Source organism: Cyprinodon tularosa, unplaced genomic scaffold (genome assembly GCF_016077235.1).
Source record: "Cyprinodon tularosa strain WSP-4 unplaced genomic scaffold, ASM1607723v1 ctg55, whole genome shotgun sequence".
Lineage (NCBI taxonomy): Eukaryota > Metazoa > Chordata > Actinopteri > Cyprinodontiformes > Cyprinodontidae > Cyprinodon > Cyprinodon tularosa.
Genome location: NW_024039285.1, coordinates 181,760 through 209,432, shown reverse-complemented (window position 1 = coordinate 209,432; position 27,673 = coordinate 181,760). Strand labels below are relative to the sequence as shown.

Sequence of the window (27,673 nt, the reverse complement as noted above, 5' to 3'; positions counted from 1 at the left end):
GCGTCATCAAACAAAAAAACATGGCGGATTTCTAACCACACGGGTCCGCTACCCATTCCTGTTTTGGGAGTTAAATTGTGACTTGTATAGCGAAGAATATAGAATTTCTTCAACAGGTATGTTGCTACAAACTAGCTGATATATTCTCATTAATATTGTTACAGTTGTTGAGCCGCATGACTTTCGTAGCGCGAGGCTGTAACTCAGGCAGGCGTCGTGTTGTTATTGTGCGTGAGCTCAGCCTTTTTACTGGATTTAAAAAGTGCGCTTTGTTTTGGTGCATTATGTGATAGTCGCGCTCATATTAAGGTGTGGCCGATAATTATTTAGTGTTTTTATGTTTATATTAATCCTAAATAATCTAATGTCGCTAGCGTTGACAGTTTCACAGTTGAGCTTTAGCAGGGAAGCAGTACATAGCACAATATTTTTTAATATTTGTAGGATAATGGTGAAAAATAAACGTTTTTGTAGCAGCATTATTAGCTTTTTTGCCTTTATAATGCAACCACCCTTAATAATAAAGAACAATGCTAAAATACTATATAAGTTGCAGCAATATAATCTCCTCTGTTTTAACTTTTTCCTCAGTCTTACTGCACCAGACTACACATTGAGCTCAATATTGAAATAGTTGGTGGCTATATCACACCCTAATGAGTTGATTTGCACTTTTTGTTTCATTAAAACTTAAAAAAAAAAAGTAGTGCATGGTTTTGAGGTCAAATGGAACGGAAAAATACTTCTTGAAATATACAAATACATTTCGTTTAGTCTTTTTGTCTAAACTGAGATCTTACACTTCTTAGTTTGGGAAATTTGTATAAATTCAGTGTAAAATTTGGTAGAAAATGATGGTCAAACCTTTTTATTTTTTTGTCTTCTCAAATATACTTTAGTTTGGGCTTTGATTAGGACATTGTACTACCTGAAAATGTGTTAAATGAAACCATACTACTGTATCTCTGGCCATATGTTTAGCATCAATATTCAGCTGTATCTTCACTGCAGAGGAAAAACCTCATCACAGCAGGATACTTACTCCTGGCAAGCTAAAAGCATTGGCTTTAAAAATTGCTGATACAACTTTTAAGGCCGATGCCAATCCTGATTATTTTGACATCCCTAAAACATGCTGTCAGTTCTTTAATTTTATGTTTCTTTTTCTTTTTTTTTTATTTACATGATACATGTGACACAATGATAACCAAAAAGTACCCACTTCTCAACACAAAACATATCAACAATTGATAGCAAAGGGAATGGCCGGCAATGTTGATGCCAACACTAGAGAAAGTGCTAACATCAGCCAAAAGTTGGCAGAATCTTACTTTAGGAATATTTTTAATTTACCATCATCCCTCCCAGGTCGTGTGTTCAGGTCCAGTGGAGAGCAGGAACCTTGTAGACATATCAATCTAGGGAAGTTAAGAAACAACTTCTAATACCATCTAGCAAAGGTTCACAACAGGTCAATGATTAAAACTGCTGAGTTTGTTCGTTGGGGCAAACGACAAAATTATTTCTTCGATTGGTTTTTCCTGTGTTTTTTATCGTCATTAATCTGTAACAAGTACAGAGCAACAAAATTAACTCTGCATTTAACCCATCCCCTTGGGGATCGGTGGGATGCAATGTTCTGAGATGTATTGCGACAGAAAGTCAACAAAAAAAACTTCAAGGAGTATGAAGTCTTTTCAAGGCAGTCTGTGCACTTTTGAAGCCTTTTTGTATTAATAGATACAGAAGTTGTCAAATTAACTTTTGTAAACAAACTAAAACGTATTTGTCAATGCTGATAAAAAATGTATAATCTTGTGGTTGTTTAATGTACTATTTTGGTGATACATGATGAAATACTTTCTGAGCCCGGTAGCTGACTATGTCCATACTAAAGTTACCCTGACATTTGACTGCTTTATGTTTTATTTTCTCATCAGGTACTAAAACTGATGAACATGTGACTTTGGACTTGGTATATCCCTCCTAAGGACGTCACTTTGTGGTAGGACATAAAGCATTTCAAGTTTTTTCAAATTAAGTTTTCAGATTGTTTTAAAAGCAAATTACTTTGTAAATGTTTGCCTAAAACTTGTTTTTAACAAATCTAAGATTTTGTTGTTAAGTTATTCAGTAACTTATGTCTATATCTGCATTAATTGGATTGCATTTTTAATCAGATTTCTTTTTTAATTTCTATTGCTTTCTAATATTTTTAGGTTAAGATGTTTCGACGGTCAAGATTCAGTGCTCGCCCCAATATCGGCATAGCTGGGAGAGCAGCAGCAGCAGCTGGAACACCTCAGGGGCCCCCAGCAGCAAACCAGGACACAAATGAGACCCAAAAGGAACCAAAGGAGGACAATAATGCTTCTCTAACAAACGAACCAGTGGTGACCCCATCAGAAAATGCTTCTGGTTCCGGGTGAGTGTGATAGTAGACTTAAGAATTTTGAATTGGTTTTGCTTTTATGTTGGATTACAAAACTAACTTTAAAAATAACTGTTTCAGAGATGCCAATGAACAGAATGGGGAAGGTACCAGCTCCTCAGCATCAGTCCAGAGAAGGAAGCGGTTCTCCATCAAGCCCAAAGTGGCTCCTGGTCGTCCACCAACCCTCCCTCGGACAACAAAATCCCCAGTGAAAACAGTCTCTGTCCCCCCTGTAGATGCAGCGTCTGAGTCTGAACCAGAAAAGCCAACGACATCTAGTCAACCTACAAAAACTCCAGCCCCCCCAGGACTTCAGTCCCCAAAGAGCAGAGGACTCTCTGATGATGCCAAGCAGCACAAAACACAATCAAAGCTCACCCCGTTGTCGTCTGAGATACCGGGACCATCAGCTGTTTCTCCATCAGAGGACTCTAAAAAACAAACCCATCTGCTGAAAGACGGCAGTAAACATGTGGAAAACGTTCCAACTAGTCAAACGAAGGATGTTCATCCCAGAGTGCATGATAGGGTACCACCTTCTCTACCAGACAAAGAAGCTACAGAAATATCAGAGAAAGCCAAGACTCTTATATCATCAAAAAAGGTAGTTTCAGCAATATCCCCTTCAGCGCTGTCTCTGAGCAGACTCCTGAATGACCCGTCAGATGTGCAGAGGATGATAAAGGCCCAGAAGCTGAGAGACCTGCTGAGACAAGAGCGGTCCAAAGAAAAGGTTAGCTGGGATTATTCAAAGCTTTAAAATGTTTGTTTGATAAAGAAGATGTTGCTATTATTGGATGTGAACACAAGACATTGCGTTTCTTTATCTTACAGAATCTTAAGAGAGCTAAAGCCCGTGGTAAGGAATTCAGCTTAGATCCAACAAAGATGACAATGAGGGACCTGATCCATTATCTCCCAACATCTAATCCTATGACGTAAGTTCCTTGAAATATCTGACCTTCTCCATCAGTGATTGTTTTTTGTGCATGAGTGATGTTGCTTAATTAAAACTAATTTGGCTTTTTTTTTTCAGATCCAGCTTAGAAGCTGATGAAGAGAATGAGACAGTGATCCCGCCTTCACCAAGAGGAGAACAGTATGTTTTTTTTGTCATTATGATTACAAAACACATTATCTAGATTAATTTGTGTAAAATTTTTGATAACCTTTCTATTGACTATATTAACTAGCCTGACGTAGTCCTACTCAATTCTAGTCAGAATATGAGTCTGATACTGCTCCATAGAGCTGTGATTATGGGGCGTGTTTTGAACGAACCAGGAAAAAAAATGCCTCTGCACTCAATTGGATAGACCTACAACCAATAAGAGCAACGGAGTGCGTGACGTATGTTAAGCGACGCATAGTTGTTGTCAACAAAAATCAAAGCATACAGTTGCACGCCTAGAATAAGAAGATGAGCCTTGATCGCGTTTCTCTGTTCCTCTTGTTAAATTAATTTGCTGTCGATATCTTCTAGAACAGACCTAATAGCAGAATCTACTCACCTCAACTCTCCAGCGGCAGCCATTGTTGTTGTCACCCAAGCGCGCTTGGGTGACGTGGTTGATTACGTTACTGTTGATCATCTGTCCATCATTGTATAAAGCCCGCCCTGACAATTTGATTGGCCCGACAGATATTGTGCAAGCATACTCGCGCTACTACTGAGCAATGCCAGACCGAACTTCCCGACCTCAAACGTTGTGGGCGGGACTAAGTTCGGAATGGCACCCAGGCTATATATTAACATCAGACGGGCCAGAATTTACAAATCAGCTTTATCAGTCATGTATGAGGAATTTGACTTGATTTAGGAATACCACAGTGACACAGCAATAAAAATTTTGCATATGCATCAGAGCATGTGAAGGGAGTGGAGCACCGTGCAATTCCCGCTCCCCGCTCAGGAGGAAGTTCGCTCCGACGCTCAAAATTGCGCCAGGACTCTGCTCAAAATCCACTCCGCGCTCACCTTAATTTTCCTGCCCCTCCTGCAGCATCGCTCCACGCTCGCTCATATTTTCAGGAGAAGACATTTTCTGAAATTTTTCCTTCATGTAATTATGCCTGGGCCCCGGGACACACGGCGTTTGATTTAATGATGTGACCAATACACGTGTATTGTCTTATTTAACTGGCTGTTAAATTACCGTACAATTTCCAAGCTGTCAAAGTAACGCCTCGCTCCATTCATGTTGCCCCTCATTTCCTATTTAATTATTAACTTATTTTACCAGACTTAAATCCAATAAATGTTATTTTACAAATTTTATAATCCTAACATTTTTAATTGAAGTTGTGAGGACATCGGAGCGAACTGGAGCGGAGTGAATTCCTCGCTCAAGACTTTGAATTAAAAACCGCTCTGTGCTCCACCATAGTTCTTCCGCTCAGCTCCACTGCTTGCTCCACGCTCCACTCACATGTGCAGATATGCATTCTATAAAGAAAAAAGATTAAAACAACAGCGCAGTAGTGCAATGAGCTAAGGATGCTGGAGTAAATTATTAGAAATTTTATAAGTGGTAACCAGTAAACGGGCTGGATAAATGTAGCAGTACTAGGTACAGGGGTTTCTGACTCTGAGAGTAGAGGCCAGAACACACCGAATCCGATTTTGCGAGCGATCCGACAGAAAATGGTGTTGAATGAGATTGTAGCATTTAGCGCTCATTGAAAGTTAATGGGGATGATCACACTCAACATGATTTTCTGCAAGAGGGGTGGCGTAGCTCCAACTGAGATAGACCCCTTCTCTGCTTTAGTCTGACTACGTAGCAATTCAGCAGAGATTTCATGGGTCTGACAGGAAGAGAGACACTGTTACAAAGTGTAACGCATCCGATTTGAGGGGAAATACAGAATCTGTTAATTGCAAGGGGAAACAGTCAGTTTTGGAGTTGCATATTGCTTTTAAGGCAAGTGGGACAAACTTGTAAAAAATCAATCAATTGAACTATGAATATTTTACTCACGAGATAAAATGGATAAAGAAGTGATGCTCTTCGAGCCATGTAAAAGCAGTAAGGGGCAGAAAGCGCAGTTTATCAATCTCCTCGAAAAAAATAACTTCAGGAGGAGAAAAAATTGGATATAGTAAAATAGTAATCCTTTTTGAGGCTCAAAAAAACAAAATAACGAAGGGCAGATAGAGCAGGTAAGTGAAGCTCATCATTCGCCACACTATTAAAAAAAAACAGAAAACTGACAAAACTCTCAGATCTCTCTCTGAGAATCACCTCTCTGCCGCAGTCAGCATATAAACGGCCCCACAGCTATTATTGCTGAATTTTCCTGTTCTTTAAAGGTAGTTCCAATTATTTTTTTAATATAGGCCTTTAAAAATTCTCTCTGTTCTGGTTTGAGATGCTGCACAGACTCATTAAGTCGGTCTTTGGTGGAGGTCTTCTGGTCGGAGTGTCTATACTCAGCCGGTGCGGCCCGGCCTTAAGCTCTGCATTAGAGTAATAGTTTGTGGAAAGAAACTGTCCCTGAAGTTTTTGTTATTGTTTTTATTAATCGTGCTAGAATTTTCTTCTCATCTCTCTCACTCATGCCACAGCTTCCCAATTTTTGACCTCTGTGACCTCTGCATCCTAACATCAAAATAAACCTTCATTACAGCGAGGTAGAGCTCAGTCCAGACTAAATAAATTTTACTAGGGCTACAACTAAGGATTATTTTGCAAATCAATTAATCTGTCCATTATTTGTTTGTTTTATCGATTTATAATCAGATAGCCGAGGGTTCCTTAAGACTTTTTATAAAATTTAAACAAGGTGAAACTAAAATGTTTCCACATGTATTGGGCATACTGGCAGATGAAAAAGTTTTTTTCAATCTTAAATGCAAAATGTTTATATATACATATAGATTTTTTAACAATCTTGGTATAATTTCTTCTCTAAACGGGTTGCTCTTTCAGCTATAGGTATGGTTTAGAGTCAATATATTTCAGTTGATGATTAATCGATTACTAAAATTGTTGATGATTATTTCAATAATCAATTAAAGCTACAGTGTGTAACTTTTAACGACATCTAGCGGTCAGACTGCGACTTCAGCAACATGAACATCTCCCCCCCACCGCTTCTCCCCCCCAACAGTACGGCGAGCGTTACGGGACAAAATATCTTCCACGACGTCCGCATCACCTACCTTCTCAAGTGATGAGGTTTGTTTACATAGATAATTTTACAGATAGTATTTCATTAGTCTGTGTAGGGTATAGATTTCATGTAGACTTAAGATAATAAATATACCCATTATTTTTTCTACATCGTTGTGACGTTTTGGCGATCTCGCAATCACTAGTTTGTTGGCTCTGCGCTGCCGTAGCGCAAAGATGTCTGCCTCCATGGCTGCGAGACCCGCTCCTATGTAATTATAAATAACGAATTCTAAGGCAACGCAAATATTAAGGTTAAAAGGCTGAGCTCGTAGATGATGATAAATAACATAGTTATGTATAATATATTACATTTCTGACTGTATATCCCTGAAATTATTACACACTGTAGCTTTAATCCGGTTAATTGTTTCATGCAGCTGCAGCCATAGACTCCTTGTTATTGGTTCTCTGCGATCTGCTGCATCTCTTTTTGTAAAGCTTGAATCTGCTGCTATGAACTTCAGTGTAGAACATAAGCTGTTTTAGGGATGTCCCAATTCTGGTTCCAATATTGATGTTAGAAATCGGTCTAATATCAGCCAAAATATAAATACCAGAATATATCCGCCTGTCTCTTTAACCTCCAATATTATAAAGCCCATTGAAACACTTTGCTTCTATCAGCTTTTTTGTGAAGTTTTTTTAACTCTTTGGTGAATAAGAAATTGGTCAGTTGTTCTATTACCTGATGTTAAAGGTATTATGGAGGACGTTCTTTTTCCAGGTGGATCATCAAAATAAGTGGTCCTCCTAATTGTCAATCATTCTGGTGATAAGTTGACGTAAGGCCTTCCTACGTGTTCGCCCCCATTTTCACTTAACGGATGCAAGTCTGACATAGTGGAAAATTTGCAAATCTTCTTTTGGGAAGTAAGCTTGTATGAGTGATGCAAACAGCACCTTTTAAAGAGAGCATACACGAGGAGAAATGGGCTTGTGCACGCTCTCGCACGTGTTTGATAGGTGTTCCCTCTCAGTAGCGGGTATACGGTTGTGCATGTGCAATTTTTCTTTTAAAGTGGAGAGCAGTGTTGGGAAAGTTCTCTTTCTACGTGAACTAGTTCAAAGTTCAGTTCACACATTTTAAAATGAACTAGTTCAGTTCATAGTTCATAATTCAAAATTTTGAACTAAGTTCACTGTTCCAAAAAATGAACTAGTTCATAGTTCATAGTTCATAGTACATTAGCATTGAGGGGACAGCATTTCCCCATTCAGGGGGGGATTTACCATTAGGCAATACTAGGCAGTTGCCTAGGGCCCCAAGTTCCTGGGGGCCCCATAAAACTCTGTTAACATGTATGGTTAACACAGTTATTCCTTACTTGTGCACTTTAACTATCTTTTTGATAAAAAAAATCCTTTCGCTAAGAGGACAGCAGCAAAACAATTGAAAAAAAATTATGCAAAGAGCGGTGACTTTTCAGGCTCCTCTAGCACTTTAATTTCAAAAAAGGGCCTTGTGCCAAATCTAGCAACTTTTTTCTGCTACTGGAGACTTTGGCGACTACATTCATAGGGCCCCCTGCCTGTCTTTGCCTAGGGCCCCAAATTTCCTAAATCCGCCCCTGTCCCCATTGTTGCTTAAACGCTGTGTTGCTGTCCATTCACTTCACACTAGTAGCAGCTGCAGCTTTCACCCCTACAGTATATTCTCAAAAACATCAGGAAAAATGTGCTGCTTGAATGGTCTTTTTTTGGTCTTTTTGGTCTTCTTTTTGGTCTTTTGGTCTTTTTTTATGGTCTTTTTTTATATATATTTTTTGTAACTGTTTACATTTCCTACCTTTTAATATATCTATATATTTTTTATATATTTTTATTTTATTTTTATTTCACGGTAGCTGTTATGGAAGTCCCAAATCTCATTGTATTTGTCACAGAATATAATGACAATAAAGGCTTTTTGACTTTTGACTTTGACTTTGACTTGAGTAATTATTAAAAGAAAAATAGGAAAGTAGTCTTTAAGGTGCAAATGTTTTTTTTTTATTTTAATATTTTTTTCCATTTGAAATTTCATTTCAGTACATACTAAAAAGGAATATGGAATCCTGGAAAATTATACCAGGCAGGTTTAAGTGTGGATTTTTTTACTGAAAGCCGGCGGGCAAAGTTTGCAGAGAAATGTAAGATTGTTGCCATCATCCTCGCCGGCCACCTGGTCATAAAACTGTTTTAAGTGATCATACTGCTGCTTTGTCGCATCCACAGTCGCCTCCACGCTGCTGTGGCTTCAACGCTGCATTTTGTTTTGATGACGCACGCGGCTGTAGGCTACGACACTGGTAGCTGGTGTTGCCAGATTGGGTGTTTTTCCCGCTATATATATTAAGGCCTGTTTATGGTGTGATTTAGCCGGGGTTTCGCCTGGAGGACTCTATAGAAATCTGGCAACCGATTGAACGAAGTTGAACTGAGATAGGGTGCCGTTCACAGACACCAGAATGAACAAGTTCACAATAACGTTCATTTGGCAGTAATACAGTACGTTCAGTTCACGTTCGCCCGAAATATGAACGAGTTCATGAACTTTCGTTCAGTGAACGCGTTCAGGCACAACACTGGTGGAGAGGGTGGGTCTTTTAAAAAATTTACAAAAATCCTCCCCTATACCTTTAAGTATTGTTAGCGATATATCAGTTTATCAAGGCTTTTCTATCATTCCACTCCATGAAATAAGTAATAAAAGTATGTATGATTAATGCTTATTTCTTATTGGTTCAATATAGATATCCACCAATACGCAAAGCTGCAATATATGTATCAAATCGAAAATAAAAAGTTGTTAAGATTAATATCCCTGTTATTGAATCAAACTATACCCCAATATATATTGATATTGATTTATTGGCCTAAAAATGTTTTGACTTGAGTTTGTTACTTAGGTAGTTTTAAGCTTCTACTTTGTGCTTTTGTTGCTCAGAGGAGTTGAATGTGTTCATTGTGGATTTTGCTCCCTGGAAATAGAGCGAAATGCCTTCAGCTACAATAACTGATGTCCAGTTTTATTTATTTTTATAACTTTTTGATTCTCTGAATTTGTCAAGTTCTGGATCTCTGAGGATCTTTAGCGCAATGCTTTCATTAGCCACCGGGTGTCACTGTTGTTGTATAGACTGAAGCCTCCAAACGCTGACATGTCAGATAGAAATCGTCATGAGGCCTCACCTGCCCTGGTTTCCACCAGTTTCCTCTGGTTGCCAGGTACTTTATTTTTTAAGGCCAGTGACGTTCAGCTGCCGTTAAACTGCTTAGGATCACAAACGCAAATGTATCTATGTAACTTACCTTTGACTTCCTGTTTAACTATTTAAACCTGTTATAAATGTATACATATGTACAACATCAAGCAAATCCTTCAACTCAGAGTAAAGAAAAGAACATTAATAAACATTATTTACTGCATTAAGCAGGGAATTGTTGTTTCAAATGAAGGGAATGATTGACACTTACCCTCACAGTTACAAAGAAATTTCTGGTCTGCCAAAATAAAGTAATTTCCAACTTCCTTCACATATCTTTTTACATTAACAATCTTTGACAAACCTGAATTTTTTGTTGAGATTTAGTTTGATAAACATGTGTTAACTTAGACTCAAGGAAAAAAAAATGTCTATGATTTTAATTCATAATTGAAATGGAAAATGTCTTGTGAACATTTTCTTGTGCGTCTTATTCTCTGTGAAATCTGGTAAACTCCAAATTTTACTACAGATGTTCACTCCAAGCTTATTCATTTTCCATTTTTATTCAATTTATCCATATTTTGGAGAAAGTTGTGACTTTTTGGGGCATTGAATCGCATCTGTAGGCATGTAAAGGTTTAGCGTTGGGCTGCTAAATATTAGATATTTCTTTTATGTCCTGCAGATCAACAGAGCATGTACCTGAGGTTCCTCCAACCAAAGAGAAGCCCAGAGAGGATGAGGACGAAGAAGAGGAAGAGGCTGCTGCAGAGGGAGAGGAGGATGAATCTCTCATGGTGCCTCAGGTCAAAGTAGCAGAAGACGGCTCGCTGATCATCGATGAGGAAAGGTAAGTCTGTCATGTTCTTTCTTTATTGCTTTCTAGTGATTTTTTTTTTTTTTTACAAGACCCTCCCCCCACCTAACCTTTCACCGGTTTTACATAGAAAAGTCAAAAATAATAAATATGTTGCTATGAAATTAACTGCATTCTCTGAAATCAGAAAACTTCCAACATTAGTGTATTTATTTTGAGTTAAACCTTTGATTTTACTGTGTAACAAAATTAAAAATTGCTATCAATATGATAAAACATGAACTCTCAGAGGGGTCCTCGGTTTATTTCTATCAACCCTCCTGCAAATGCCCCCCCATTTTAGGAACCACTGTCTTAGATAATGCTCCTTTCTTATCTTTATTGCCACTTATCAAACCTCCTCTCAGCTTAACAGTGGAAGTCCAGCGAGCCAAAGGCCCGAACCCAGCATCCAACAGAGACCCCATTTTTGAAAGGGGCTCCACTACAACTTACTCAAGCTTCAGAAAGTCAACTTACTGCAAACCCTGGTCAATTGAAGGTGGATGATGCGGATGATTGTCTGAGTTCATTGCAAAGTTGCAATGTGCTTTGAAGCATGTCTGATATTCCGTTTTGTATTTGGTTTTCCTCAGAGACGGACATGTTCTACCTGGCGGTAAGCATGGTGGGGACGGACTTTTCTATGATTTGCCAGCTGTTTCCGCACAGAGCTCGGACAGAAATAAAGGTAGGATTACCAATTATTAAATATGTTTTTACAAGGTGTAATGAGGAAGGGGCTCACCGGTGATCTATATCTTTGAAAACGTTTTTATTTTCAGAACAAGTTCAAAAAGGAGGAGCGAATAAATAGTTGGAGGATTGACAAAGCTTTCAGTAAGTGTTCAGGTTGCCAAGTACAACATTAGATAATTCATGATTGATGGGATTTAACGCCATGGTTTTGTTTGTTTTTATTTTAGGAGAGAGGCGTAAGCTGGATATAGAGTACTTTTCTAAGCTGCTGGATAAAATTTTGGAATATCAGAAGGAGAAGAAGAAACTTAAGTCACTTGTTGAGAAGAATAACAAAACAAAGTCCCGAACAAATGCTAAGGGAAATAAGGGTAAATAAACCACTTGTTCTTTTTTCACAGTACAGTGGAGCTTTTAGTTTGTGTCTCTCTTTTTTTTTTAAACCTTGTTTTGTCTACCTTCACAGGCAAAAAATCAGCCAAAAACTTGAGTGACGTGGAGGAAGAAGAAGATGATGAGGTTTCTGACTTGAAGGAAGGGCAGGAGAAAGAAAACGAGGACCAGTGTAATGAGGAGGAAGCGTCTGCCTCTGTGCTGAATAAAAAACGCAAGAGGAAGAAGACAGTAAAGGCCTTGGCAGAAGAGCCAAATGAGAAGAAAAACAAAACAGGTCCTTAAGAGAATATCTCAGACCTTATTAATCTTTGTTCTGTTAAATATTGTTACGGCCACTTAATATTAGAACAGTTTTGTAGTTGGTTTCGAATTTCTTCGCCAAAATTATCTTACTGTCATTCTGAAATAAGGACAGTTTTATAAAAAAAAAAAAAAAAAAAAATGTAAACACTTGAAAGGTGCTATATTTGAAATAATAAGGCTATGGCCTGGAAAGTTTTACAAAACAGCCATAAAAGACGTATAAAGACTGCTTTCAATGTTTCATTCGTTTGCTTTTTTTGGATTCATAGGCTTCCTGTGCATAGCTAACGAGTTCATAACAGAAAATGAATCCAGGAGCGAAATCTTCTCATGACGGAATTGCTGAATAGCCAGTCACACCGAATTAGTCATCAGATTCAGATTTCAGGATGCACAGCTTGCCAGCTTGGCTGTTAAAGGACATTCTGGTTTTTCTCAGCGTTTCAGGATAATTTTTAAGCAAAGAGGAGACTATAAAGCAGTGAACCATTTTGCAGCATGTTTGTCCCAGCAAAGCCTAATCTGTCCATCACTAAACATATCCATGTTTTATGGATTTAAAGGCTTTATATATAATCCCCTTTTCATTATTTATTCTGATTGAACAACTTCTATGCTGTTCAGTTCTTTTGTTGGATTTGCATCCTGCAAAAGTTGCTTATAAGCTGTTTCCCATGCTCAAAAATATCCCGATCTGTCTGAGACATGTTCTGACTCAAAAGCAAAACAATTATTGGATTGTGCTGTACTAACGCCAACTAAAGATGCGTCAAGTATGCATCCCAGTTAGAATCAAAGCAGAAACATGTGACCTTAATGCAGGGTTAGGGTTACGGTTGTTTCCATGTGTGCTGATTAGATGGCCAATCGTCATAAACCACCCCTCTCAGTCGGATTATAATTTCATATCCTGTCGAGTCTCATCAGAATTTTGCAACTGGCTTGTTCACATGAGACATTTAAGTTCGATCAGCCATTTATTCTAAATACTTATATCCATATAAACATAGAGCTACAGATGACACCGTGCTAGCAGGAGGTACATACTCCTGCATGCGGTCCTTGAATTGGAGGAACTTGGTACAGGAAAGTCCTTAAAATTTCTCGAATATGATGTTAACTGGAGAGCTGTTATAACAGTTTAACCTTATAGATTAGCATTTAACTTGGTTCTCATTTAAAAACATTTTCAGATTTATTCGCTTTTGCAGTAGATTAGCAGCTTTCTATCTCTATTGTTACAGCATGGATAACATGGCTCCATTAAAGGGGTCATAGAATGCAAAACCGAGTTTACATTGTGATAGATGAATAAGGATAGGTCAGTGGAAGAAATAAATGTACAGAGAAGTTCAAACCCCATCGAACACTCCTTTCTCTGCAAATCTCACAATTCTTAACTTCCACCATAAAACGGGCGAATCCAAACGAAGCACCGAATTGACGTCAATTTGGATATGTTGCCTTATTTTGTTTTGGCCTGTACTTTTGTCACGCCTCGAAATTGACATACAGACCAGTCCACTGGTTCAATGGCCCAAGAACATGAATAGAGGTAGATGTAAGACACCAGTTTAGCTGTTTAGCCTACAGTTTGGTTAACTTCTACAAGAATTAGAAAGCAGGCAGTTTCTCTATTGAAAATGAGCCAGAACCATGGGAGTAAATGCAGTATTCCAGGCTGCAAGGTTTGCTGCTCAGCTGTTCATTTACTGTAAGCATTTTACCGAAGGCAGCTTTCAAAATCTTGGACAGTTAAAAGCAAAACTTTGCTAAACTTTTTACTGAAAAGAGGGGATGTTCCGACCGTAAGGCCATCACAGCCGCAAGCTGTAAGTACTATTTTGTCGCTAAGCTGTTGATAGCAATGCTAGCACATCTATGGTGACCAGATTTCAGGGGGAAGCACAGGGCCGCGGCCACCATCACCGGGTCGGGTTTGGGGGCGTCGGGCTCCATCCCCCGCTGGCTCCCTGCCCCCGTCCGCCGTAGTTCCTGGACCAGCCCCAGAGCTGGCAGCCCAGCCAATGTTACACACCCTATTCAGAGACCTTAAGGACCAGCACCAAATACCCTATATAATTATTCTATGACCCCTTCAAAAAATAAGGCACAGTTTCTTATTTTGAGACATTTAAAACTATTGATGCTAATTTATAAGCAGGGTCTTGATATATTAGGAATAACTCCAACCCTAAAAAGAGCTGTTATTGGTGGGTTTACTGCTCTGGAAAAGCATTGGATTTTTCATTGTCTGACAGGCTGATTAATGATCAGGGTTGGTCAAGAGTAAAACGAGCGATTTGAACCAACAGCGGATTTCTTGCTCAAGTCAAAGTTAATTAACTGACTGTCTAGTTGCTTTGCCTGATCTGTCCATCTCTCAAAGGGCTTTTTTTTTGCAACTATTTAAATTATGTAAAATGCTTTTTTTTTAACCTAAAGTTTAACTGTTGTTTTTCTTTGATTTTGGGTTTTCCTTCTGTGTTTTCAGGTGATTTACCTGAAGAAACAGAGGCTGCACTTTCTGAGAGCCACACCAGTTCAGAAATGTAATACCTCCTAATTTCTTTAAATTGTGTCCTATTTGCTCTATTATTATTTAAGCGACTTGTTTATTCCCTTCAAATTTAGGTCTGAAAACATTCCTAATGTAAACAAGCCAGCGAAGCTTTCACGAGACAGAGCACCAAAACCGCTTCTACCTCTGGGTCTGAAACGAAGTAAAAAGGGAAAAAGCAACGAAACTGGATCTGATAATGAAGAAAAGAACGATAATGATCAAACCCAGAAAGAACAGGTTATTTATTTGGGCTTAGAAGCATCAAAACATCCTAAATAATGTGATTATTTACTTATTTTAGGCGTTGCTTATATTTTAGGTGAATGACGGTGAATCAGATGCTTGCAGAACTAGTGGGAGAATTTCTCCTGGAGGCGAGATTTCTTCTGAAGAGGAAGAGGAAACAATAAAGCACTTTGGACCTACCAGGTAAAACATTACAGCTTCTCCTCAAAGATTACCTTAAAAGAACATAATTCTGCAAGTTTTGATCCTTAAATTATCTTCAGCACAGCTTAATTTTTTCCATTTGATTCATAGATATGGGAGGGTTCCCAAACCCACGGTGGCCTTCGCCTGCAAAGATGAATCACACTCCTCTGCTACTGAAGCTAATTCCCCTTCTGCCTCCAAATCAAAACCTAAGGGCACTCTTAAAAGAGGCAGCCCATTAAAGCCACAATCTAACCAAAAGCCTAAAAAATCCAAACTGGTAACTCTTAGATCCTCCAAGTCAGACTTCAGTGATGAAGATGATGAGGAGGGGCAAGTTCCAGGTGTCGGCTCCAGTAAAGACTCGTCTGCCCTGGTGCCTTCTGGCCTGCACTCGATAAACACTGTGATTTCTGAAGTGGACGACCCAATGGCCGAGGTAGGACATGAAAAGTTCTGATTGAAAAGGCATGGACATGCATCATTCTTTTTTTTTTTTTTTTTTTTCGAACATTTTTTTTTTTTTGCTTTATGCATGTTTTTCATCTATTTTTTTCCCCTTCATTCTTTACTCCTCCCATCCTGTTATTAGCTTGATATCTTGGCCAGTATGCCTGATATGCTGAGCATCTCCCAAGATGCACTGTGTCCTGATTCATCTTTTCATCAGGCACAACATGAAACAGGCTCTGCTGAGGCTTGTCATCATCAGTTGGATCTGCTGGTTGTAAGTCAAGTGTGCTTAAATTATAGTTTATGTTAAATTGAATCTTAATCCCCAGTTAAATATCCAGTTTGTTGATTAAATTAGTTTTAATGCGTGATCTTATCGGTTTATTTAAGGACATATTACTATAGTAATTCAACTGTTCTCTAAAATTCTCTGAGATCTAAAATATTAAGCTTTAAACAATAGAATGTCAGCCTCACTTAAATGTCACTGGAAAAGTCCTGATATACATAAAAATGTAATTCATGCATTACTGTTATTTGTTGGCAAATACAACTATGACTGTTGTGGCTTGCTTTGATATTGGCCATGTTACAGTAAAAGCACATTTCATTCATTTTAAGCTGATTTAATCAATGCTTTCTGAGGTCCCCTAATTAGTCTATTTGCATGTAATTACATCTCTGTATATACTATGAGATATAAGTCCCATCTACGCTACCCTTTTGAAACCTTACCGCGGTCGGTCCGAGCTTGGTAACTGAGATAACTGTAGAGTGTAAATGGCATGCAAAACTGAACTGAACCGTGCCAGACCCCTTAAAACCGTGCTAAACCGGTATTAGTTCATCAGTAGGACTCCGAGCGGTTCAGTTCTGACTCATTTCTCAGCCTCTGTAATCATGAAATTTCAGACATTCATAAAAATACTAGCTTCCCTACCGTGCCACACGAGCAGGGGGAAGCACGGGGCCGCCTGTGTCCAGACCAACCTGTTGTTTCATTCTAGGGCTTTTAACCTGGCTTGCATTAGGGCAAAGATGCCATTTTCAGCCAAAGCAATGTTACACACCCTATTCAAAGACCTTAAGGGCCAGCACCAAATACCCTACATAAAAAAAACAGGCAGGTCTGGTTACATGATGATGTTTAAAGTGACGGCAGCATCATGGTCTGAGTAGTGTTGGAGGGAAGATAGAAAAATTTCATTGTGAGCAACAAAAGTTGATAGAATGGAATTGAAGTGTCTTCCCTGGAAGAAAACTCCACTTAACATATAGCCAAAGCTTATTGACGTAATATGAATAATTTAGTCAAAGTCCAGATGTTAAATGAAAATGAGAATCAGTGGCAGGTGATCAGTGGCAAACGCTCTGCACTGATGCTAATCCATCAAGCCAGAGCTAGTGTGTATCACCTTTCTTCCATTTCACATTTCTGCTTAGTTTATCACATAAAATACTCCTAATGAAATTAGACGGAGGTTTTTTGTAATAAAATTACAAATTCCAGGTGTTTTAAATGTCTTTGTAGTGCATCGTAAACTGTAGATAAAGGGTAGAAAGAACTGTAACTGGGGTTACTGAGAACATATGTATGTTGTAAGAATTTTATTATTGAAATAACCTCTAAATTTTTTTTTTCTGCTTTAGGATGTAATAGACTTTTGTACAACAGAACAAACCGAAGGTAAGTTATATGTTCATTCTTTGAAGCTCCTTGTGAATAGAATTGCAGCTCTTTTAAGGGCTTGTATTTGTTTTTTTTTTAATACAGTTTTTCATGATGAGAGCTATAATGAGGCGGCTCAAACCCTCTTGACCATTGGCAATGTCAATCACGTTTCTCAGTCAGCACAGAAAGAGGTGATCCCTCATGGTTACACATCAGGTATGAGCATCAGAAACCACAAAAAAGTCCTTAACTATCTCCTGATTTTTCTATATTTCAGATGAATTACTGTTCACAATTTGTCATTACAGAGATGGCAGCGGACAAGACACAACCAGACCTCTCTGACGGAAAGATTTTGCCTAGTGTCCAAGATGAATGTGCCCTTGCTACCTTGCCAACTCCGTGTCCTCAAAAAATGCAAGAAATCTCAGAGACTGTTGCCTGTATGAACCCAGAAACCAGTGAAATGAGCAGCGGGGACACGTCTCGTCTGAAAACCAGTGAGCAAATAGGTGACGAGCAGAAGACACGGAGTTCAAACAACAACTCTCAATCTACCAAGAGGGCACGCTTTTCAAAAGTAAGGCCTAAACCAAACGTTGAGCGGACCTCAAGGACTGCAGCATCGACACCTGAAACAGAGATGTCCAAAGAAAAGAAGGTTGAAGAAAGCCGCTTAGACGCTGCTGCTGAGGGAACATCAGCGGTTAAAGAAATAAGCCTACACAGATCAGATTCTGAGGCCTTGTTAAAAGATGGCGAATCTCTCAAAGAAGTTCAGGGTTGCTCTCTTTCCAGAGAAGTAATCCTAGCCACTCATAAAGAGCCACACATTACACCTCAGGATTGCATTGGTGAGACAGATTTAAGCAACTCCTTGATATCCAAGTCAGAAGAAAAATTGGTTTTACAGGAGACATCAACAGATTCAGTCCAAGATGGCAACATCGAACATCCTCCTCCTGAAAAAGATTTGTCAGCCAATCAAAAGGAGATGGGTGCAGCTACAACTAGAAGGAGTAGAATATCAAAAATCAAACCACACCTCCCACAGAAATCAAGGTCTACACTGAATAAATCTCAGATAAACAGAGAGAAGGAGGAAAAAGAGCCGCTAACAGGTTCAGAGCCCAAACCCTTGGAGCAAACCATCAATAATGTGGAAACTTCATCTACCAGTTTTAACTTGATGGAGGACCTTCCTGCAGGGGAGGTGAAGAAAAAACAGGTTGAAGTAGAACCTCAAGGAGAACATCAGAATACCCCTGAAGAGCAGTCCGATTCAGAACCACAGCCTGAGCAAGGATCAAATGCAGGACTAATTGCAGACCCACAAGAAATATGTTCTGCTAATTTAATTTTGCCTGTAGAAGACAGGCCAGCTGGTGAACAAGAGAGTAAAGTTCCACCTGCTGGTCAGTTGAGAAGAAGCCGTTTGCCGAAGGTAAAACCTACACCAAATCTAACACAGACTTCAAGGACCATGAAGATGAAGCCTCAGTCTCCAGCAGAAACGGTAGTGAAAAGTCCTGGTTTACATCCTGAATTACCTACAAAGTCAACTGTGCAGGTTTCCCTAGAAACCGAAAGCACTTCAACGTCTGAGCAAAAGCTTATATTAAAGGAAAAAACATTTGCCAGTGAGGAGGAGAAGACAAGTTCTGAGCTAGTTGATCAGAAAGACAAAAAACAAACCACCGGTGACTCAGAGTCAGTCTCCAAGCTCACGGATAAAAATTCAGTTTCTCCCAGTGAAACGAGTGAAAGTAGTTGTAATGATGCAATTACATCAAATATCGTCCCAACAAATTTTGATCTTCACCCAGTCCAAGACCAGCGAGGTCAACCTGCTGTGTTTGTCCGACCGGAGGCAGAGTCGTCCGTCTGCAAACATGACGGCGAAACTATTGGACAGCAGAGGAGGAATCGGTTATCCAAACTCAAACCCAAACCTAACATACCTCAGACCTCAAGATCTGCAAGGCTTAAAGCTGAAACACCTGAAAACCAGTCAGGGAATCACGCAGATCCTGAACACGATGTAACAGGACTGGAACAAAACCAGACTATTTCTGAAATACCGAACAAAGATACTGATCCTGCATCAGATTCAATTTCGCCACCGACATCCGAATGCATTGTGAGACCTTTAGAGAAAAAAGAGATGGGGTCTGATGATCAGGAAGGCATGAATGCAGCCTCATCAGATACTAAGGAACAGGACTCTACTGTCAGTCCTGGGCTACATGAAGAACAAGAATCAGTATCTGTTGAGAACCTTAAAGCGGATCATAGATGTTTGATCACTAAAAGCAATCAAGCACTGATTGACCAAACGCTTAAAGAACCACAATGTGGTCAGCAGTCAAACCTGAACTCTGAAGCTGTTCCAGAAAGAAGCGACCATCCTGAAGCTTACATTGCAGCCTCAGAAGAGTTACCAGTCATTCCAAAGGAAGATAAAAAACCATCAGTCAGCCAGGTCAGAAGAAGTCGATCACAAAAGCCTAAACCAAATTTATCACAGACTTCAAGGGCCATTAAGACGAAGGCTCAGTCTCCAGCAGAAACAACAGTAAAAAGTCCTGGTTCACACCCCAAATTAGCTACAAAGTCAACAGTGAAGGTTCCTCTACAAACTCCAAGCACTTCAACGTCTGAGCAACAGCTTGTAGCCACTGACTCTGCTTTACGTTTAAATCCACCACTGACATCAGACTCAATTAATCTATTAAAGGAAATGCCATCCATAAATGAGGAGGAGAAGACAAGTTCTGAGCTAGTTAATCAGAAAGACATGGAAGCAGGATCGAATCAAAGTGCCACAGATGACCAGAACTCTACTCCAGTTACTGCTGAGAGAAACAGAAATCAAACTACCGATGACTCAGAGTCAGTCTCCAAGCTCATGGATAAAGATTCAGTTTCTCTCAGTGAAAGTAGTTGTAATGATGCAATGACATTAAGTATCGTCCCAACAAATTTTGATCTTCACCAAGTCCAGGTCCAGCGTGGTCAACCTGCTGTGTTTGTCAGACCGGAGGAAGAGTCGTCCGTCTGCAAACATGACGGCGAAACTATTGGACAGCCGAGGAGGAATCGATTATCCAAACTCAAACCCAAACCTAACATACCTCAAACCTCAAGATCTGCAAGGCTTAAAGCTGAAACACCTGAAAACCAGTCAGGGAAGCAAGCAGATCCTGAACACGAGGTGAGAGGACTAGAGCAAAGCCCGGCTTTTTCTGAAATACTGAACAAAGATACTGATTCTGCATCAGGTTCAACATTGCCACTGCTTTCCGGATCCATTGTGAGACCTTTAGAAATAAAAGAGATGGGGTCTGATGATCAGGAAGGCGTAAATGCAGCAGCATCAGATACTAAGGAACAGGACTCTACTGTCAGTCCTGGGCTACATGAAAAACAAGAGTCAGTATCTGATGAGAACCTTAAAGCGGATCATAGATGTTTGATCACTAAAAGTAATCAGGCACTGATTGACCAAACGCTTAAAGAACCACATTGTGGTCAAGAGTCAAATCTGAACTCTGAAGCTGTTCCAGAAAGAAGCGACCATCCTGAAGCTTACATTGCAGCCTCAGAAGAGTTACCGGTCATTCCAAAGGAAGATAAAATGCCAACAGTCAGCAAGGTCAGAAGAAGTCGATCACAAAAGCCTAAACCAAATTTATCACAGACTTCAAGGGCCATTAAGACAAAGCCTCAGTCTCCAGCAGAAACGACAGTAAAAAGTCCTGGTTCACATCCCAAATTACCTACAAAGTCAACAGTGCAGGTTCCCCTACAAACTCCAAGCACTTCAACGTCTGAGCAACAGCTTGTAGCCACTGGCTCTGCTTTACATTTGAATCCACTACTGACATCAGACTCCATTAATCTATTAAAGGAAATGCCATCCACAAATGAGGAGGAGAAGACAAGTTCTGAGCTAGTTAATCAGAAAGACATGGAAGCAGGGTCGAATCAAAGTGCCACAGATGACCAGAACTCTACTCCAGTTACTGCTGAGAGAAACAGAAATCAAACTACAAATGACTCAGAATCAGTCTCCAAGCTCATGGATAAAGATTCAGTTTCTCCCAGTGAAACGAGTGAAAATAGTTGTAATGATTCAGTTACATCAAATATCGTCCCAACAAATTTTGATCTTCACCAAGTCCAGGACCAGCGAGGTCAACCTGCTGTGTTTGTCAGTCCGGAGGAAGAGTCGTCCTTCTGCAAACATGACAGCGAAACTATTGGACAGCAAAAGAGGAATCGATTATCCAAACTCAAACCCAAGCCTAACATACCTCAGACCTCAAGATCTGCAAGGCTTAAAGCTGAAACACCTGAAAACCAGTCAGGGAAGCAAGCAGATCCTGAACACGAGGTGAGAGGACTAGAGCAAAGCCCGGCTTTTTCTGAAATACTGAACAAAGATACTGATTCTGCATCAGGTTCAACATTGCCACTGCTTTCCGGATCCATTGTGAGACCTTTAGAAATAAAAGAGATGGGGTCTGATGATCAGGAAGGCGTAAATGCAGCAGCATCAGATACTAAGGAACAGGACTCTACTGTCAGTCCTGGGCTACATGAAAAACAAGAGTCAGTATCTGATGAGAACCTTAAAGCGGATCATAGATGTTTGATCACTAAAAGTAATCAGGCACTGATTGACCAAACGCTTAAAGAACCACATTGTGGTCAAGAGTCAAATCTGAACTCTGAAGCTGTTCCAGAAAGAAGCGACCATCCTGAAGCTTACATTGCAGCCTCAGAAGAGTTACCGGTCATTCCAAAGGAAGATAAAATGCCAACAGTCAGCAAGGTCAGAAGAAGTCGATCACAAAAGCCTAAACCAAATTTATCACAGACTTCAAGGGCCATTAAGACAAAGCCTCAGTCTCCAGCAGAAACGACAGTAAAAAGTCCTGGTTCACATCCCAAATTACCTACAAAGTCAACAGTGCAGGTTCCCCTACAAACTCCAAGCACTTCAACGTCTGAGCAACAGCTTGTAGCCACTGGCTCTGCTTTACGTTTGAATCCACTACTGACATCAGACTCCATTAATCTATTAAAGGAAATGCCATCCACAAATGAGGAGGAGAAGACAAGTTCTGAGCTAGTTAATCAGAAAGACATGGAAGCAGGGTCGAATCAAAGTGCCACAGATGACCAGAACTCTACTCCAGTTACTGCTGAGAGAAACAGAAATCAAACTACAAATGACTCAGAATCAGTCTCCAAGCTCATGGATAAAGATTCAGTTTCTCCCAGTGAAACGAGTGAAAATAGTTGTAATGATTCAGTTACATCAAATATCGTCCCAACAAATTTTGATCTTCACCAAGTCCAGGACCAGCGAGGTCAACCTGCTGTGTTTGTCAGTCCGGAGGAAGAGTCGTCCTTCTGCAAACATGACAGCGAAACTATTGGACAGCAAAAGAGGAATCGATTATCCAAACTCAAACCCAAGCCTAACATACCTCAGACCTCAAGATCTGCAAGGCTTAAAGCTGAAACACCTGAAAACCAGTCAGGGAAGCAAGCAGATCCTGAACACAAGGTGACAGGACTTGATCAAAGCCCGACGTTTTCTGAAATTCTGAACAAAGATACTGATCCCGCATCAGATTTAACAACGCCACCGACATCCGAATGCAGCGTCAGACCTTCAGAAATAAAAGAGATGGGGTCTGATGATCAGGAAGGCATGAATGCAGCAGCATCAGCTACTAAGGAACAGATTTCTACTGTCAGTCCTGGGCTACATGAAGAACAAGAGCCAGCATCTGTTGAGAACCTTAAAGCAGATCATAGATCTTTGATCACTAAAAGCCATCATGCACTGATTGATCGAACGGTTAAAGAACCACAGTGTGGTCAAGAGTCAAACCTGAACTCTGAAGCTGCTTCAGAAACAAGCGACCATCCTGAAGCTTACATTACCGGCTCAGAAGAGTTACCTGTCATTCCAAAGGAAGATAAAATGCCATCAGTCTGCCAGGTCAGAAGAAGTCGTTTACAAAAGCCTAAACCAAATTTATCACAGACTTCAAGACCATCAAGGTCAAAGCACGAAGACAAGGCTCCGGTGCAACCTAAACTCGGGGAACAGCGGACTGCCATGGAGGAGGAGAAGTGTTCTAAGTTCACTGATGCAAACCTGACACCTCAGGATGGAGTGAGTGAAAGTATGAATGCTGCGCCAACAGTTGATTCACCTTCAACCAGTTTACAAAAGGGGAGCACTTTCAACATAGATGCTTTGGTCCAAGACCGCACTAAACCTACGAATGTGGGTAACTGGCCTGCCGGTGATCAGCAGGAGGAAAAATCAAATGCTGAAAAGTCAATAGAAAAACCACAAAGTCCAAACCCTGAAGAAAAAAGAGAAACCGAGAAAAAGACACTGACCAACGTTGGACAAGTTTCAACTTCAGTTGTCACAGAAAAAAGCACACCAACAAGAAGACAAAGGTTCTCCAAACCCAAGCCTAATCTGAAGTCGAGCTGTGGAGTTGGAAAGCTGCAATCAGACAAGCACAGTAGACCTTCTGAAGAGAAGCCCTCTGCTGTTTCACTGGAACAACAGACAGATTCTTGTAAAATGACAATGTCAGATAATGATCCAGGTGAGCCTGAATCCCTTTCATCTGGGGTTGGCGGCTTGGATATGCCGTCACTGGTCTACAGCTCAAATACCCAAACAGATGCTCCTCAGACTGCAATAACGAACATCCCTTCAACTTCTAATACCAGTGTCTCACCTCCTAAGAGAGGCTCCTCTGTCCAAGGGTAAGACATACATGTGCTGGTAAATTAATTTCCTTTGTGTTTTTTCTACAGCTTTAGGGAATAAATCCTTTCCCTTTATTTTTGCTTGGTTCACCTTTTAAAGCAGTGATGTAACACCATCAGAGTTAACAGGCTCTTCTAAGGCATCAGGAAAAGCAGCCAGAGGGAGGCTGAATAAACCTAAACCCAACCTGAGATGCAGCAGTCGTCCCCAGCAAACCCAGGCAGTTGGAAAGACACAATCAACAGGTTCAGGTTCGATAGCCCTTCCTGTTCACTAGGCTGTCCTACATAGGTGGTTGTGGTTTTAATGGTTCAGCTAATGTGATCTAAACTTGTTTTTCTTTTCTGTAGACTCTGATAGTTCCTCACACCCCCTTAGAACCTCTGGTGATCAAAAACCTGCGTCTGAACTTGGTGCATGCAGCAAGGAGCAGGAAGAAAGACTAATTAGGAAGCAAAATGAAAAAGACACCAATTCAAATAATGCTTCTCAATGTGAGCATAAAGAAGGATCCACTAGCGAGGTAGGACAAATACACGCCTTTACTAACATTTCTCTTAAATGATTCATCCTGTACTAATATATATAATTTTCAAATTCCCTCTACATTTTTCCTGTAATAACTATATAAACGGTTCCTCTATAACTCAGTAATGTTGTGGCCAGTAAGTTTGCTTTTTGTGAACTCACTTTTTTGAGACACATTGTGGTTTAATGATATTTTTTCAGATTAAAAAAAACATTAATACCTTAATAATATTTAGAAAAAGAAGACTCTCTTATTCCCCTGTGGAACAGTCTTCAGATGATCTAGTTTCTATAATGGGATTTATGGACTGTATAAACCTGAACAGAAAGAGAGAGAAGGCGCCCTCTAATGTTTGGTAGCTGTAATTACGTTGGTTGTACTTAAACATCGAAGTATTAGAAATGCATCTTTAAGTGTTATTTAGCTATTTTAAAGCATTTTTCCCTGAATATCCTAGAGTATTACTTCTTTTTTTAATGTGACTATGATTAATCAAAGTAGTAAAGATGATATCCAATTTGTAGCCAAAGCAAAAACATCAATGCCTCTTTAACATTCATATTTTACCAGAAAGAGGAATTTAGATGATCTTATTTAAAGGCAGTAAGGGAGTTCACATACCTTAATACTCATGACATATAATAAAAGATTTTATTCTTATGTGTTAGACACACAGAAAGCAGTACATGATAGTGAAGCTCAAGGGGTTATTAGTGTTTTAAAATATCATATTTATCCAACCACCTGCCTTTGGAAGTGATCTTCTATAAAACTATAGTTGAACTTCCAAGAAAAACGTGTGTTTGTAACTGTAGCATTGTAAATGTAGATGAAGTATAAAGGGTGTGAATGCCTTTACAAGACTCTCTGGAACGTCCTTTTAATAAATAGGGCGATGAAGCAATTTGTCTAGTTTGAAAAGTCAGCACTTTGATCATGGATGGAATGTGCTACACAAAAATATGCTGTTGCATTCCCTCAAATTTCTCACTTTGATTCCTTTAATCTTAGCATCAAACATCAAGCACCGAGGGGATTCAGAGAGATTCGCTCCTGTCAGCACGTAAGTCAGTCCGAGATGATCCTTCCCTCAAAAAATCTTGTTTGAAGTTTGTATTCTGTTGCTGATTTCTCTTTCCTGATCGTTTTTGTCTGAATGATGCCGCTTCTTCTCTCAGTGCTCCCAGAACAAGTGCCTTCCGATCCAGATGAACCATTTTTTATCCTTTCTCTGACTGAGATCCCAGTCACATCAGCAGGGGGAGTGGGAATGAGTGAAGCTGAGAATCTCACTTACCTTCCTGCAACAGATACATCGGGACAGCAGTCAAGGTTAATGATAAAACTGCCTCTCCACCTAGAAAGGTTTGGAATGTTGAGTTTTCTGTCTGAATCCTCCAACTTTCCTCTCATTGCAGCACTTCTGGGGTTCCCTCCCTTTGCAGCACCACTGGGGCGAGTTTGGAATCCGGAGTGCACCCTGAAATTACTGTGGAGCCGATAGCCATCAACACCATTGCAGAGCCAAGTAAAACGATCGATGATGTAGCTGACAAGAAAAGTCGACGGACAAGGTGAGAAAGAACATCTGTGTAATTTATCATGTTGTCTTATAAGGTAACTTTGAATCGTATTTAAATTGTCTTCTTTTACTTAAACACAGAAAAGCCGAAGCTTCTACCTCCAGCATTTCTGAACCAAGCGTTACTGAAAGCAGGAATCCCCCGACCAGGAAAGCAGCAAAAACTAGAAGTCGAGGGAAATCCACATCAGGAGCGTCACATATGTCCTCATCAGAGCCTAACTTGTCTGCATCAAATTATAGTATTCCCAGAAAAACAAAATCACCAACAACTGTGGGGGCTCCCATCGACCTGACTTCTTCATCTACGGTAAAGAGGATACAGATTTGTTTCAGCTCCACCGTCAGTTTGATGAAAACTAACCTTTTACTCCATCCTGCAGGCTCCGACTTCACCTGAACGGGAGAGCGGCTTCGTTGAAGAGGAGCCTACCAGCGTGTCGCAGTTCTTCCTAAGTGACATTTTTACAGAAGTGGAAGAGGAATAAAAGCACTTTTGTATCATGCCTGCAGTAGTTTATTCAGGAATCTATTTACTTTTTCTATTTTTTTTTTTTATCTGATATATCCTTTAAACTTAAGAAGTTTGGTTTTTAAACTGCTGCACAGATTTAAAGTTTGGTTCTACAAAGAGAAAATGTAAACAATGTAAATATGTCTGGAAAAATGACTGAATTCCTCTCAGCTGACTGACACTTTAACACTGGGTCTCAGATTTGATAAATCAGCTGTGAAAACAAATGTTGTGAAGTAGGACTGATTTACCTTTTGTTTTTCCTCATGTTTATACTTTAGATTTTATACTACATCAGTGTCTGTCAGAAACTTATCTCCACAGTGAGAGGCCATTGTAATATATATTTATTTGGTAATTCTGTTTATTGTAATAGAATGTAATTCTATAAATATGAATGAAATTCTAAGACATTTTGATATGTTCTGTAGATGTGTTTGTATTGAGGACCTTGTACAGAATATTATATTTGATACTTCAAGCTACTTACATGTCTGCATCTTGGACTTCCTTGTGTACATAACGCCATTTGGAGTTATAGGTATGATTTAAGAAAGTAAACTTAAAAAAGGCACACATAAAAAAAGCATTTCTGTAGATTAAGTCATTTTTTTGTTCCTGTTGAGTGTTCTGAAATGTGGCAAAATATATAAGACCAACAACATTGCAGCGTAGTTTAGCTTTGTTCTTATTTGATGTTCATAAGCTAGACTTTTGTGACTTCTATTTAATTTCAATTTTTTGGGGATGTTAAAAGTTTTTGCCAAAAGAGATGTAATCTAAACATCCGCTAACTGCTGCATTGTTTGTCTGAACTCTTTAGTTTTTATTGATCTAGCGCAGCTCTTCTGGTGTTAACTATAGGGTTCCTAAAACGTAATGTGCGATTTTTATTTTCAGGTTGGTTAAAATATTAAAAAGGATTTTTTTGCTTTCTTTTTCTTACTTTTTAACGGGAAAATAAATGTAATTTGTAATATATCGAATCTATCTTGCAGTGATAAAGCTCTAATGCAATATTTGATATTAAATGACGACTTCCTGATGTTAGCAACTGTCA

General features: G+C 39.6%; 1 protein-coding gene across 4 annotated transcripts; it reads left to right on the top strand.

The window, feature by feature from the left end:
- Positions 1 to 27,673, top strand: zgc:162472 (uncharacterized protein LOC553495 homolog). Of its 4 annotated transcripts, none has more exons than XM_038304943.1 (27): positions 1 to 116; positions 1,941 to 2,005; positions 2,220 to 2,425; positions 2,513 to 3,167; positions 3,269 to 3,372; positions 3,471 to 3,533; positions 10,486 to 10,650; positions 11,025 to 11,158; positions 11,253 to 11,347; positions 11,442 to 11,496; positions 11,583 to 11,726; positions 11,822 to 12,025; positions 14,549 to 14,606; positions 14,689 to 14,854; positions 14,937 to 15,046; positions 15,158 to 15,488; positions 15,720 to 15,776; positions 17,153 to 17,189; positions 17,277 to 17,390; positions 17,483 to 23,984; positions 24,088 to 24,239; positions 24,339 to 24,511; positions 25,529 to 25,580; positions 25,696 to 25,849; positions 25,936 to 26,091; positions 26,181 to 26,409; positions 26,483 to 27,673. In XM_038304943.1, exons 3-27 carry the CDS (start codon positions 2,226 to 2,228, stop codon positions 26,585 to 26,587), a joined length of 10,215 nt encoding a protein of 3,404 aa, XP_038160871.1. In that variant the 5' UTR covers positions 1 to 116; positions 1,941 to 2,005; positions 2,220 to 2,225; the 3' UTR covers positions 26,588 to 27,673. The 4 variants fall into 4 exon arrangements, with proteins under 4 accessions (XP_038160871.1, XP_038160870.1, XP_038160869.1 ...); XM_038304942.1 differs by having other exon boundaries at positions 15,642 to 15,776; positions 24,091 to 24,239; XM_038304941.1 differs by having other exon boundaries at positions 15,642 to 15,776.